Source organism: Entamoeba nuttalli, assembly GCF_000257125.1.
Source record: "Entamoeba nuttalli P19 unplaced genomic scaffold asmbl_7140, whole genome shotgun sequence".
NCBI lineage: Eukaryota > Evosea > Mastigamoebida > Endamoebidae > Entamoeba > Entamoeba nuttalli.
Genome location: NW_008578460.1, coordinates 1 through 13571, shown reverse-complemented (window position 1 = coordinate 13571; position 13571 = coordinate 1). Strand labels below are relative to the sequence as shown.

At 24.1% G+C, this 13571-nt stretch overlaps 7 protein-coding genes across 7 annotated transcripts; 1 reads left to right on the top strand and 6 right to left on the bottom strand.

Moving 5' to 3' along the window:
- Positions 1–2865: 2865 nt before the first annotated feature.
- ENU1_165720 (hypothetical protein) lies at positions 2866–3309 on the bottom strand (the record flags this gene model as incomplete). Its single annotated transcript, XM_008860995.1, has 1 exon — positions 2866–3309. One exon carries the CDS (start codon positions 3307–3309, stop codon positions 2866–2868), a length of 444 nt encoding a protein of 147 aa, XP_008859217.1.
- A 1422-nt stretch (positions 3310–4731) lies between these two features.
- Positions 4732–5700, bottom strand: ENU1_165710 (hypothetical protein; the record flags this gene model as incomplete). The annotated part of the gene is made up of 1 exon (XM_008860994.1): positions 4732–5700. The coding sequence occupies one exon, from the start codon at positions 5698–5700 to the stop codon at positions 4732–4734; it is 969 nt and encodes a 322-aa protein (XP_008859216.1).
- Positions 5701–5798: 98 nt separating this feature from the next.
- ENU1_165700 (hypothetical protein) lies at positions 5799–6449 on the bottom strand (the record flags this gene model as incomplete). Its single annotated transcript, XM_008860993.1, has 1 exon — positions 5799–6449. One exon carries the CDS (start codon positions 6447–6449, stop codon positions 5799–5801), a length of 651 nt encoding a protein of 216 aa, XP_008859215.1.
- A 151-nt stretch (positions 6450–6600) lies between these two features.
- ENU1_165690 (calcineurin catalytic subunit A, putative) lies at positions 6601–8199 on the top strand (the record flags this gene model as incomplete). The annotated part of the gene is made up of 1 exon (XM_008860992.1): positions 6601–8199. Exon 1 carries the CDS (start codon positions 6646–6648, stop codon positions 8197–8199), a length of 1554 nt encoding a protein of 517 aa, XP_008859214.1. The 5' UTR covers positions 6601–6645.
- Positions 8200–9149: 950 nt separating this feature from the next.
- Positions 9150–11114, bottom strand: ENU1_165680 (DNA replication licensing factor, putative; the record flags this gene model as incomplete). The annotated part of the gene is made up of 2 exons (XM_008860991.1): positions 9150–10802; positions 10848–11114. 2 exons carry the CDS (start codon positions 11112–11114, stop codon positions 9150–9152), a joined length of 1920 nt encoding a protein of 639 aa, XP_008859213.1.
- An 89-nt stretch (positions 11115–11203) lies between these two features.
- Positions 11204–12514, bottom strand: ENU1_165670 (zinc transporter, putative; the record flags this gene model as incomplete). The annotated part of the gene is made up of 1 exon (XM_008860990.1): positions 11204–12514. The coding sequence occupies one exon, from the start codon at positions 12512–12514 to the stop codon at positions 11204–11206; it is 1311 nt and encodes a 436-aa protein (XP_008859212.1).
- A 448-nt stretch (positions 12515–12962) lies between these two features.
- Positions 12963–13496, bottom strand: ENU1_165660 (hypothetical protein; the record flags this gene model as incomplete). The annotated part of the gene is made up of 1 exon (XM_008860989.1): positions 12963–13496. One exon carries the CDS (start codon positions 13494–13496, stop codon positions 12963–12965), a length of 534 nt encoding a protein of 177 aa, XP_008859211.1.
- Between the last annotated feature and the right edge of the window lie 75 nt (positions 13497–13571).

The following is a 13571-nucleotide window of genomic DNA, read 5'->3' as shown; positions in this document are numbered from 1 at the left end:
TGAATTTATTCTATTAAATATTACATTAATATGTCCTCAATTAGAGAATTAATATGATTAGTCAAATAATCACTATGTCTATGTTTATTATAATTATTATAATTATTTAATTAGAACAAACTTCCTCAATACATTGGTTGTTATTTAAATCAAGTTTATATCATTCATCACTATCTGTTAATATACACTTTTTATTTTATACTCTTCACATTCATATACACTGTATTCATTTTCCATTTTAATTTCTTTACAATATTCACTATTTTAACTACAAACATGAAAAATTAACAACTTGAATAAGCACACAATAACTCTACTTTTTAGTCTTAGAATAAACTCAACTTCAAAAAAAAAAATTTTATTTTCATTTGTATAACATTCTTATTTATATATTTTCTTATTTTTCATATCATCTATTTATTATTCTTCCTTTCTTATTCTATGACATTTCTCTTCTTCTTTTTTTCATACACTTTTTATTATGTAAAATATATTCTTTATTATCTCTTTCAATTTGCCTTATTTTCTTTTCCATTTTTAAATTCATTTTTATGCTGTTACACTTTATGTTATACGTGCTCTTTTCTTTCAAAAATATAGTCCCTCAAATTTTCTATTATTTTATATTCATTTTTTATGTTTCTTTATAATTGATAAATTATGTAAAATATATTCTATAATTATATTTTAATTTTTATTATTTGTTATGATATTCAATAGCAACTAATTAAATAAATGTTAATTATCTACCAAACGAAACATTAATAATTCAGAACAAATTTTAGAAGAAAAATGAATAGATGAGATATTAATAAGATTCATTATACAATAGTTCAAATTTTTGATGAACAAATGTCTTTGATTTATTCCATTCTCTTACATCTCTTCATTTCACTTTATTCTCTTTATTTTATTATTATATAATGATATTATTAATAATAAAATGTATCAAAGTATCATTACAATACAAATACTAATTGAAGTATTGAATGAATAACAACACAAAAATGAAAAAATAAGAAACAAAAGAAAATTGGCATAAATACATCCTCAACATACAATTACAAAAAATAACTTAAATTTATTTTAATATTTTCATTTATAACTCTTTTAAATTCTTTATTTACTTCTCTGTATTATGCTAATTCAATTAATATAATAACTGAATTTGAAATATATATATTTGAATGAAAACTTAACAAATAAAGAAATAGATCGACTGAAATTGATGTCAAAATACATATTATTCAATAATAGTCATAAAATAGATATGAAACTAATATTGAATAAACACAACTTGAAAAAAATACTTATTATTTATAAATTTAAATAGAAATGATACATGACAGTATAAAAATAAAAATAATAAAATAGTGAATATAAAATAAACAATAATCATTTGAAATGTAATGATAAAATGAATAAAAATATAATAATTAATTATATCTATTCATATTAATAGAATTGAAAAACTACAATACAATAAAATTGAAGAATTAAAGATAAAAAGAAATAGGAAATGAATAACATATGACAACAAAACACAAAATTCGTGTTAAATGTAAAAAATAAAAACAAGAAGGAATAAAATAATGAAATAAGAAAAAAGATAATCATAAGAATAAAGTAAGAAAGAAGAGAAATAAAATAAGTAGGTATAAACCAAGAAAAGAAATAGCAAGAAATACGAAAAGAAACAGAATTATAAACTAATACAAAAAGAAAGGATAAGAATATAAAAAATGAAAAAAGCAATAATTAAAAGAATGAAGTAAAGAAGAAAAATTGAAGATACTCATAAAAACAGAAAGTAAAGAAGAAATAAAAAACATTACAACAAAAGTTATAATCAATTAAATATTTTTTAAGAAAATAAAACAAATAAAATAATTATAAATAAAACAAGATTACAAGTTGATATTAATAAATATAGAACAAAACGTGAAATATTCTAAAAGAATTATTAATAGCTTCTCTTGTGTAATTGTCTACTTTGTTCATGTTTTGCTATTTTTCCCTTATAATAAAGAGAAAAATACAAAATAAGTATGTCATAGGTAAGATAAGTTTTAATTCAATAACCCAATAAAAAATCTCTTTATGAATATTATTAATATTAACATATAATACTAAAAAGTATTAACCAATAAAAATGACTAAAGAAAGTAAATGTCTCCAATTTAATAATTATAAATAATCAATATTAAACTATTGAAACAGATAAATAAGTAAATAAATAGCTAGTAACCCAATAACCGAACAACAAGTCATGACTAACTTAAAGTAATATATAATTGAATTTAGATAATGGTAAGTAGTATATTTAATGACAGTCATGAATTGTAAGTCATTGTTTATGAGAAAACTCTATTAAACAAAACATATTTGTTCTACAATTAATCTAAAAAGTAATAAAGAAAATAACAAAACGCATAAAAAGATGAAGCGTTTGAAAATATCAAGTATTTTTTTTCATTCACACGATTTGATCTTGTTTTTAATGTCATGGTATTAAATTAATCTAGAAAAACACTGCTCCTAATTCATTTTTACTAATCTAAAAGCAGTTAAATATACAACAAACGGTTAAACTAATTCTAGTTTATTGAATATAACTATTTGTTAATAACCATGACTAAAAGATAATAAATTCAAATGTCTAGACTGAAGAAACTACCAAGAAAAATATTTAGAGAGAATAAAAAATATAATTTTGTGGGTGTTAGAAGAATACACAGTTTTATTTTGTTTGAAAAAAACTTTAATGGTTATAGATTCGTTACAAAATGATATTGGATGTTATTCTATAAAAAGAAAAATATAAAAAAAGAACAAATATGATTTATCAAACAAAAAAAATTTGATTTACAATGAAAGAAATGGTGAAAGTTCGTTTAAACGAATAATTCTGTCTGGTGAAGGTAATTTTGAATTAATGTACAAATAAATTGATTGACCAATTTTTTTGATTTGGTTAGTTGTATAGAGTAATTGATCATGAAAATAAATATGAATTGAACCATGAATCCCATCACGGTCTTCAAATCCAATTTCAAAGATATAATCTTCTCCTAACATATCTTCAAATAAATGAATAGTTTCAATATGTTTTAAGTCTTGAACTCTTCTTTGTGCTGTTAAGTAACTTATTCCATTTCTAATTTCTGAACTAACCATTTCTGAAGCTCTTGTCTTAATAAATTTTTGAACATTAAAGACAAAAAAGTCTTCTTTAGGATCACATGAAATTGCTTCTTTCACTTTCATAAATTGAAATGATGTTTTAGTCTTTTTCTGAGGCTTTGTCATAACAAATTCATAGTGAGAAGACAATAAAGCAAGTAACACACATTCAAAATCAACCTGAAGTTGTAAAGCTTCTTGGCGAGAAAGTTTTATACTTTTATTGCACCTTCTATACTTCTTTCTCGTGACAACAACGTTCATTCTATTTTTCAAGATATTCTTTAAGAACTTTAAATAGTATCATTTTAAGCAACATTCTTAATTAAGTGGTTGTTAATAAAAAGAATCGCAGTTTTATTTTCATTTTATTGAGAGACAAAATTATTTATATGAACCAAAAAAGCCGAGTCAATTTGTGAGTAATTCTTCTTTATTAGTCAAATTATCCAAAATATTTTCACTCTTTCATAGTTTAAAAAAAAAACGTTGTTGTTTAAATCTATTTTTAGTCCTATCATCTTTTTTTTCAAAAAAAATGACAAAGTCCTAGTTGAACTTAGGTACACTTAAGAAACTGAAATAGAGTTACTAGTTACTCGTTTATTTACAAAATTATTTTCTTTTTTGATATATTTATTCTGTTACTAATTTAATAGTTACAAAAGTTTATTAAAAGGTTCTTTCTCAACACTCCTCTAACCTTGACGTTTTCTTTTACAAACATGTCAATTTTATTGAAAAGTAATTCTTTTCATACACAACATCTAATTTTTAAGTATCTTATTCATTTATTGATTAAAATCATCATTTTGAATTTGGTTATTTGACTTAGTCTCAATTATCCTCCTAGAATCTTTTTGTTATATAAATTTGATTTATTATACAGAATCTTCAATATTTATATTTACATGTTTTTTTAATTAATTTCTTCTATTTATTTGATTATATAATAAAGTGTATTAAATGATTGAATTATACTTCTGTTTAAATCTTTTTTACACTTAATCCTATATTATTTGTTAATGGAGTTATAATAATTATTTAAAATTACTATTAATTTTGTCGAGTTATATTTTTAGTCAATAGAAACATCTTTTTTATTAAAAAAAAAGTTTTTTTAATAATTAGTTGTTAAAACAGTCATGAAGTCTTTACTGATAGACTTATGTCTTTTCCCTTTTTACTTATTTATCTCATACGTTGTAATGTGTTTAAATAATATAGAAAGAGTGTATTTTGGATGTTTTAACTTGAATTATTTGTGCATTTTTTGAATTTCTAACTTAAATTCTCAAATAACTTGAACTATTAAAAAAAAACAATATTTCTTTTCAGAAATAAATACGAAAAAACAAAAAAAAATAACATTGATATTAATAAATAGGAAGATAAAAAACTCTTCTATTTTTAGTCTCAACTTTAGTTGGAAGGGTTTTTAATACTACGACTCTAAAAAAAACAAAAAGATAAATGTTATTAGAAGAAAGGAAAAAAAAATAAAGTTATTTAAAACAAAGTTGAAAATGGGTTTGTCATAATAACTTTTTAATTCCATTGAAGCACAAGGAACTTTGAAATAGGAAATGTTATTGGATAAAATTGACCTAAAAGTACTGAATGACTTCCACCAATATCATAATAATCACCAATAGAAGGAAGTTCATAAACTGATTTATCTTTTTTAATATAAAAAGCACCATTTACTCCAATAATCACATCTTGAGATTGTGACTTTCCATTAAATAGACATAATGACGTGGCATTAGGATTTTTTACATTAAATCGAGTTGGATCAGACATTGGTCCAACAATAGAAAAAATGCATCCGTTATCATCTTTTGATATATCATCATTACCTTCAGCATCACCTAATATTGGTTGTTCATTAAATGAACCAAATGAACATCCATTTTCAGTAATAATAAGTAACATTAAATTTCTTTTACCATAAATCTTAGTATGTAATACTTCTGGATCTATTGAGAAGATATCTGAAGAGAAAAGTAAAGAAAAATCAGTTTTACCAGTAAAAATTTTTAATACTGGGATATAATCCTTTAAATAAACTCTTTTCTTTTCTTCTTCTTGTTTAAGAGTTTCTTGTAAACTATTAACTTTAGTAGGAGTTTTTACATTAGAATGTTTAAATGTGATAGTAATAGTAGTTTCCATATTATTATTTTTTCTCTTCTTCTTATAAGACTCATCAAGAACAACAACAAGCGTTACTGTCTTTTCTGGTTCTTGAAAATCAGGAATTGGTATTTTTACTGTTCCAAGTAAGTCATCAGAATTCATTCTATCCCAATCCCAACATTCAAAAACTAATTCTCCTGACAATTCTTTTACTTCTATTGATTGGTCCCATTTAGGTTCAGAAGTATTCTTTTGAACTGAAGTTTTAAAAACCTTTGGGGAACCTTCTTCTGTATACTTCATTATAACATAAGGATCACACCATTGAATTACATCAGCTTTTGGCCAATTATTACCTTGAACAAAAGTAATTTCCATTATACAGGAAATATAAGTTCAATAATTTTTAAGTTTATACAAAGAAGAAGAAGAAAAAAAGAAAAAGAAAGGAAAAGTTAAAATTATGATTTTTACAATTATTTATGAATAATATCATGAAATGAAGACATTTGAACATGGTCAAGTTCCATTGTTTTAACTTTTTTTGATTGAGCATTAACGTCAATAATTTCTTGATATAATTCTTTTTCTGAATGAGTTAAAGTTCTAACAAATTTATTTGTTTGTTCTGATGAATTACAAGCTTCATCATAAATACGACGTAAACGAATTAACATCATGTTACGAATAGATTTAGCTAATTCAACATCACCAATTTCTTGTGCAATATTTCCACCAACTTCAAAATAAAAAGGGAATTTACTAAAATTAATAGAAGAAGGATTTACTTCAAATACATCAGTTGCTTTTTTAATAAATTGACGGGAATATTCTTTATTAAATTCTTCATTAACAATAATTCTAACATAACCATAGTTTTGTAAAGTAATAGCTAACCATAAAGGTATTTGAAATTTTCTTCCTTCAGGAATAGATGAATCATTAAGAGATAAATCATTTTGTGAATTTGAAGTTGAAATTTGAGATTCAATATTGTGTTGAGTTTGTGTTAATTCAGTTAAACTTGGAATATTTGTTCCTTTACTTTTATCAAGAAATCCAAGACCAGAAATATCTTGAATTGCTTGAACAGTAACTTTTGTTTCTTCACTAATAAGGTGTTCCATTCAGAATTTCAAATAATAATAAAAACAGAAATTTTATTAACCAAAAATACTAAAAGAAATAATTTATTTTATAATAAAAAAACTAAAAGAAAAAATAAAATAATTTTTTTTTTGATGGAAGTAAAAGAAAAGAAGAAAAAAAAAGAATGAAATTCATATTGTTTTCAAAGAACTTAAAAATGTTTTATTGAGTGTAATGACTATTCTTCAATCAAAATTAATTATTCCTCGATTTAATGGTAAATATGATTTGAATGTTCTTAGAGATCATTTTATGAAAGGTGGAATTATTGAACAAAATTGTTTAATTTCTCTTATTAAAGAAGTTTCAGAATTAACAAGAGCAGAACCTAATTTAATTGAAATAGAAAATGCTGCTCTTGTTTTTGGTGATTTTCATGGACAATATTTTGATTTTTTATCTGAGTTATCTGATAATGAATGGGATAAATATCAATATACAACTGTTTTTTTAGGTGATTATGTTGATCGTGGAGAATATTCATGTGAAATTCTTATTACATTACTTTGTATGAAAGTAAATAATCCAAATGGTGTTATTTTACTTCGTGGTAATCATGAATCTCGTTCTATGACAGAAAAATTTGGTTTTAAAACAGAAACAATTTGGAAATATAATACTTTTATATATGATTTATTTTGTGAGTTTTTTAATACAATTCCATTAGCCGCTTTATTTAAATGTTCTTTAGGTTCTTTCTTATTATGTCATGGTGGTATTTCACCTAAATTAAATGTATTAGATGATATTAGATATATTGATAGATTTACTGAACCTCCTCATAGTGGATTATTTTGTGATTTATTATGGTCTGATCCTACAAGTGATTCTTTCTTCGCTGAAAATCCAAATATAAAATGGAAATGGGAAACTATTGGTTTTCTTCCTAATAGTCCAAGAAATTGTTCTTTTATTTATGGATATGCTGCTATGTCTAAGTTTATTGAAAATACACAAGTTAGAGCTATTATAAGAGGGCATCAATGTGTTTCTAATGGAATTGAATTACATAATTTTGGAGATATTGATCTTGATTCTCCTTTAGCTTTTACTATTTTTAGTGCTCCTAATTATTCTGATAGAAATAAAGGTGCTGGAATGCTTATTTCTGATACTGGAATTAATGTAAGAACATATAATGGTTCAGACCTTATTAGTGATTATAAACCAATACTTGTTGATGGGTTTAAATTAAGTCTTCAATTACTTGTTAAAGAAGTTAGTAATTTATGGGATGATTTCCTTTATTATGTATATGATACTTATGATTCTGATGATGAAAAAGAAGATGATCTTGATATATCTCATCTTGCTGATAAAATCTCAGAATATGAAAAGGTAAATCATATAATCAATACTCCATCTTTACTTCCTTCTACTTCTACAGAAGAAATAAATAATGAAACAGAAACATCTGTAGTTTATTCAAAACAAGTTGTTGAACACCCAACAGTTAGTCCTACTGGAAAGAAGAGAATTCCTATGAGAAAAAGAACAAAAAAAACAACTTCTTCAGACACTGGTTTATCATTAAGTTCTACTTTTGAAAAATATTTTAAAACTCCTAAAGCTGTTTCTCTCGCTGCTTCTATTGTAAGTGAAAAACCAACTATATATGAACGTAAAAAACTCATTAGAGCTGAATCTGCACCTATTTCTATTGAAGAGTTAAGAAAGAAATGGGAAGAACTTCGTAAAAATCATTCTAATCAAATAACTAAGGAATAAGTCTTTTTTTAATTATTCAGATTATTTTTTGAAATGTTTTGTTTATTTAGATGTATTAATTAGAGACAGACTAAAAGGTTTTTAAGTTTAAATAAGATTTTATTCATGAGGAAGTTTAAATCAATGAAATTGAATATAATTGATTAAAATAAAAAATAAAATGAATTATAATTCATCTCTCTTTATTGAAGAATCTAAAGATGAAAAGACTGAATTAATACAAAAACTTTGTAAAAATATACTTAAATTATAATATATATCAATAATTAGTATTTTAATGAAAGTAAAGAATAAAAGTATAAGATAAAATTATGGGATATTAGATTGTTAATAGATTTTATGAGATGTACAATAAGAAAATAAAACAGTTTTATTTTTGAAGTTTGTTAAGAAAGATTTAGAAATATAGTATCATAGTATTACAGAGATTTTCTAAAGAATTTTTATAGGTTATGATGAAATTAGTACATCTATATATGATCAAATAGTAACTAGATTTAATGAGGTAATTGAAAAAAAAAATCATTTGTAATATATTGTATATAATTATTATTAGAAATTGAATGAATTTCAAAGATAAAATATCTGTATAGTCACAATTTATTGATGGATTTGGAAAAAAAAATAAGTGGTAATATTAAACACTTTTTTGTTAGTACAAAAGATAATATTAAAGTTGAAGAATATATTCTCACAATGAATATTTGAGACTTTTTAGAGAAAAGAATTGATAATTAAAAAAGAGAAACAATTTGTTAGTTAACCTCACAAAACAAGAATATCAAAATATATATTAATGTTAGTTATTATATTTGGTTATTAACATTTTTGTTAATGTTCATTAATGTATGGTTTTAAAATTGAAATTATCATAATAAATATCAATAAATATATAAATTTATTTATGAATAATTAATGAAGAGAAGTAATAAAATAATAAAGACATTGAATTACTTATCATCTCTTCGTTTTTTATGTTTTTCTTTTTGTCTAACAGCAGAATTCATTGTTGATAATTCAAATAATCTTATAGCTTCATCTACATGATTTTCATCAGCAATATCACTCATAGTCATTTTTGCTAATGCTTCACTAATACGAATAATAGCTTCAAGTTGTCTTACAGTTATTGGAATACCTTCATCATTATCGTTTTCAAGTTTATTTTCTCTTACTTTTTGTCTAATTGAAACAAAATAATTCGATAATTTATTTGAAGCATTTTCTGTAAGACGAGGAATACAATATGCTTTACAATAAGCAATATATTCCTTTAAAATGTCTGTACTTAAGTTATCAACTTTTACGTCTTGACGATGAATATCCATAATATGTTTAACAATTTCTTTATCTCTTTTTGCGTCATGTTTATCTCTAATCATAAAAATCATATCAAATCTTGACAAAATCGTAGTTTTTAAATTGACATTATCACCAAATGATGCTCTCTCATTAAACCTTCCAAATGATGGATTTGCTGCAGCTAAAACAGCAGATCGTGCATTTAAAACAGCTGTAATACCTGCTTTTGCAATAGAAATTGTTTGTTGTTCCATTGCTTCATGAATAGCAACACGATCAACTTCATTCATTTTATCAAATTCATCAATACAAACAACACCTCCATCTCCAAGTACAAGAGCTCCTCCTTCAAGATAAAATTCTCCAGTAGAAGAATCTTTATTAACAGCTGCAGTTAATCCAGCAGCAGAAGAACCTTTACCAGAAGTATAAACACCAATTGGAGTTGCCATTTGAACAAATTTAAGTAATTGAGACTTTGCTGTTCCAGGATCTCCCATTAATAAAACATTAATATCTCCTCTTAAATGAGTTCCATCTGGAAGTGCTTTTCCACTTCCACCAAGCATAAGACATAAAACAGCTTCTTTAATATCATCATACCCACAAATAGCTGGTGCAATTGATTTAATAAGTTTTTCTTTAGTTATTGTTCTTGCAACTTCTTTCATTCTTCGATCATCTTGAGAAACAACTTGACCACTTATTTCAATTCCAATTGCTCTAATATATGATGTTGAAATGGTTCCTTTTCTTTGTAAAGATGCACCAAAAATACCTTCAATACATATTCTTTGACCAGCTGTTAATCCAACAACAAGATATCGTTCTAAAATAACGGTAACTGTTCTTGGAACTTCACCTGGTGCAACATTTTCTGGTGTTTCTTGTAATTTTAATACAATTCTATCAACAAATTTACATTTTTCAGTAACAACATCATAAGGATCTGGAGGACATTTTTTACCAGTTACTGGACTTACTCCATCACATGATTTAGGATAATTAATAATACCACAACATGATGGGACTATAACTGCAATTTCTTTTTGACAACTTCTACATCTTAAAATTGCTTTAGTAACTTTAGGTTCAACTCTACTAATTGAAACAATAATACCACTTACTCTAATAACTTTACTAAGAAAAGAAGATTGTAACATACGAGGTTGAATCATTTTACTTTGAGTATCTTTAATAATAACTTGCATCATTGGACCACCAGTATCACTTTCTATATAATCTTCTTTTTTTTCCCAACCTCTCATTGAAAGTACTTGAACTGAAAGAACATTTTCAAACTATATATTAATATTGGTTATTAACTAATTATTATTTAAACAAACAATTGATATAAATTCTGATGCATGTTTAAATAATGCTTCTTTTAAACTTTCATCAAAATTTTGAAGATCCATAATATCAATTTCTAAGAAATATTTTCCCATTCTAATATTTCTTTGTAATTGTTCTCTATAATCAAAAACATTATTTTTATGTTTACTAAAATTCTTTACAAATGAAATAATTTTAGGTTCAAGATTTCCTCTAACACTTCCAACATCATTTGTATATAAATCATATCCATCACTAACAGCCAAAACTCCTTCCATTGACTGTTTTTTTATTATATTTTTTTTTTGTTTTTAAGTTTTTTTTTAATTAAAATTTTTAGAATAAAAAAAAAAAATAAGAATTTGTATTATTTCTGTTCAATTAATGGTTGTTTACAACAAACATCATTTTTACATTCATCACTTGGACAACCAATCAAACATCTTCTTGAAACTCCAACAGAATCATGTCCATTTTCTTCTCCAATAACACCTAATTCTGTTTGAATAGTTGTTGAATGAACTCCATATTTATGGAATACATTTTTAACGTCTTGAACAATTTCCATAACACGACAACGATCATCTTCATTTAAGAATAAATGGATTGTAGCAATATTTGTTTCATTGGCTAACTGCCATAAATGAAATTCATGAATTGAATCAACACCATTAACAGCTAAAATATCTCTTTTTAATTTTTTTATTGAAACATTTTGTGGAACTCGTTGCATTAAAATTTTAACACAAGAATATACTAATGGTGTTCCTGAACATATAATAACACATGCAACAATTACTGATAATGATGGATCAAGATAATATTTCCAATCTCCATCAATGAACCAAACACAAAGAGCAACTGCAACTGCAACAATACTTCCTAAAGCATCTCCCATAACATGTAAGAAAACTCCTTTCATATTTAAATTTTGATGGTGATGATGTTCTTTTTTCTTTTTATCTTCTTTTTTGGTTTCAGTATCAATAGCAACTTCTTTTACATCATTTTCTTTCATTTCTTCTTCATGACTTTCATGTCTTTGATACCCTTCATGAGAATGTTTATGTGAATGTCCATGTGAGTGTCCATGAGAATGTCCATGAGAATGTCCATGATGGTCATGGAATAATAACATAGCAGCAAGATTAATGAATAAACCAATAGCAGCAACAATAAGCATAATTTTTGGTTGAGTAATTTCTTCAATATCAATAAATCTTTGAATAGCTTCAATAATAATAAAGAAAGCAACAGATAATAAAAAGACACCATTTATAAGAGCACCAACAACTTCAGCACGAACAAAACCATAAGTTAAACGTTTAGAAGCTTTCTTTTTTGCTAATAAAATAGCACCAAGACCAATTACTTGTGATAAAAGATCACTTAACATATGAAAAGCATCAGCAAGAAGAGCTAATGAATGAATAACAATACCTGTAATTAATTCACAAAGGAAGAATAAGAGATTAACAATTAATAAAAACAATAATTTATAAACATTAACATCTTTATACCAAACATCTTTTTTAGGATGTTCAAGTAGTTGTTGAGTTTCAGTAGTAAATGATTTTAATTGAACAGGCTGATCTAAAATAGTTTCTTCAGAAGTAGAAGGATCACTTGATTCTTGTTTAGGTTCTTGAGGTTCAGGTTGAACGACTTTAGTATTCATGACTTGAACTTTTAAGATGAAAGAGTTGTATAAATAATAGAAGAAGGTCCAATTTAAAAAAGAAATAGTAAATTTCTAAAACAAAACTAGTTTATTTGTCCTAAGTAGAATATTCTTTTATTATCTTTTTTTAAATTTTTTTATTGAAAAAGAATTTTCTCGAATTTTGAATATATCAGAGTTTACCCTTTTCGATTTTTTTTTTTTATTTTTTATTTAATATTTTTGGTATTTAAAATTTTTGGTATTTAAAAAACCCTAAACCATAATTTAAAAAAAATAAAAAAGAAAATAAAGAAAATCAAATATTTTAAATTTAAATGTACATTGATTCTTTCCTTGTTATATAATTAGATTATATAACACCTATTAGGATCATAGAATGAACAAGTAATTACAGTCAAAAGTTATAGAACTGTTGACCGGAAAACCTTGGAATATTTAATTTTTAAAATAATTCATTTAAAATTTGTTGAATGTCTAAAAGACATTGTTTAGAAAGGTCATTAATAGTAAATTCGATATCCATTTCATCTTTATTATTTTGAATTTTTGTTTCATTAATATTTAAATTTGAATGAATAATAATATCATAAATTCGTTCTAATTGTTCAGGAGTTGCATGAAAGAGTTGATTATAAAGAGGAATAGAAGTTTGTTCTTCATAAATACAATTACAAGGTGAATCTGATGATTCTAATAATTTTAATTCATCATTAATATATTGTGAAGTAGAATCACCCCAAAGAATATTTTCAAATCCAGTTTTAACCATAGAATTTACTTGATTTTTAATTTCTTTTGAAATAGTTGGATTAGCATTAAGTTTCCATTTAAGTTTATTTAATTTAACCATCATTAATTCTAATGTTGTTACAGAAAATAATTCTTCATAGTGTCCACTATAAAGAACATCTCCATTTGGTATAGCAATTAACATTTGTTTAATTTGAGTAACTTTATCATGTTTCAATTCATTCATCTTCTCTTTTACTTTTTTAGTTATTAAAATTTATTATTAAATGTATTATTTTTATTTTTATTATATTTTTATTAT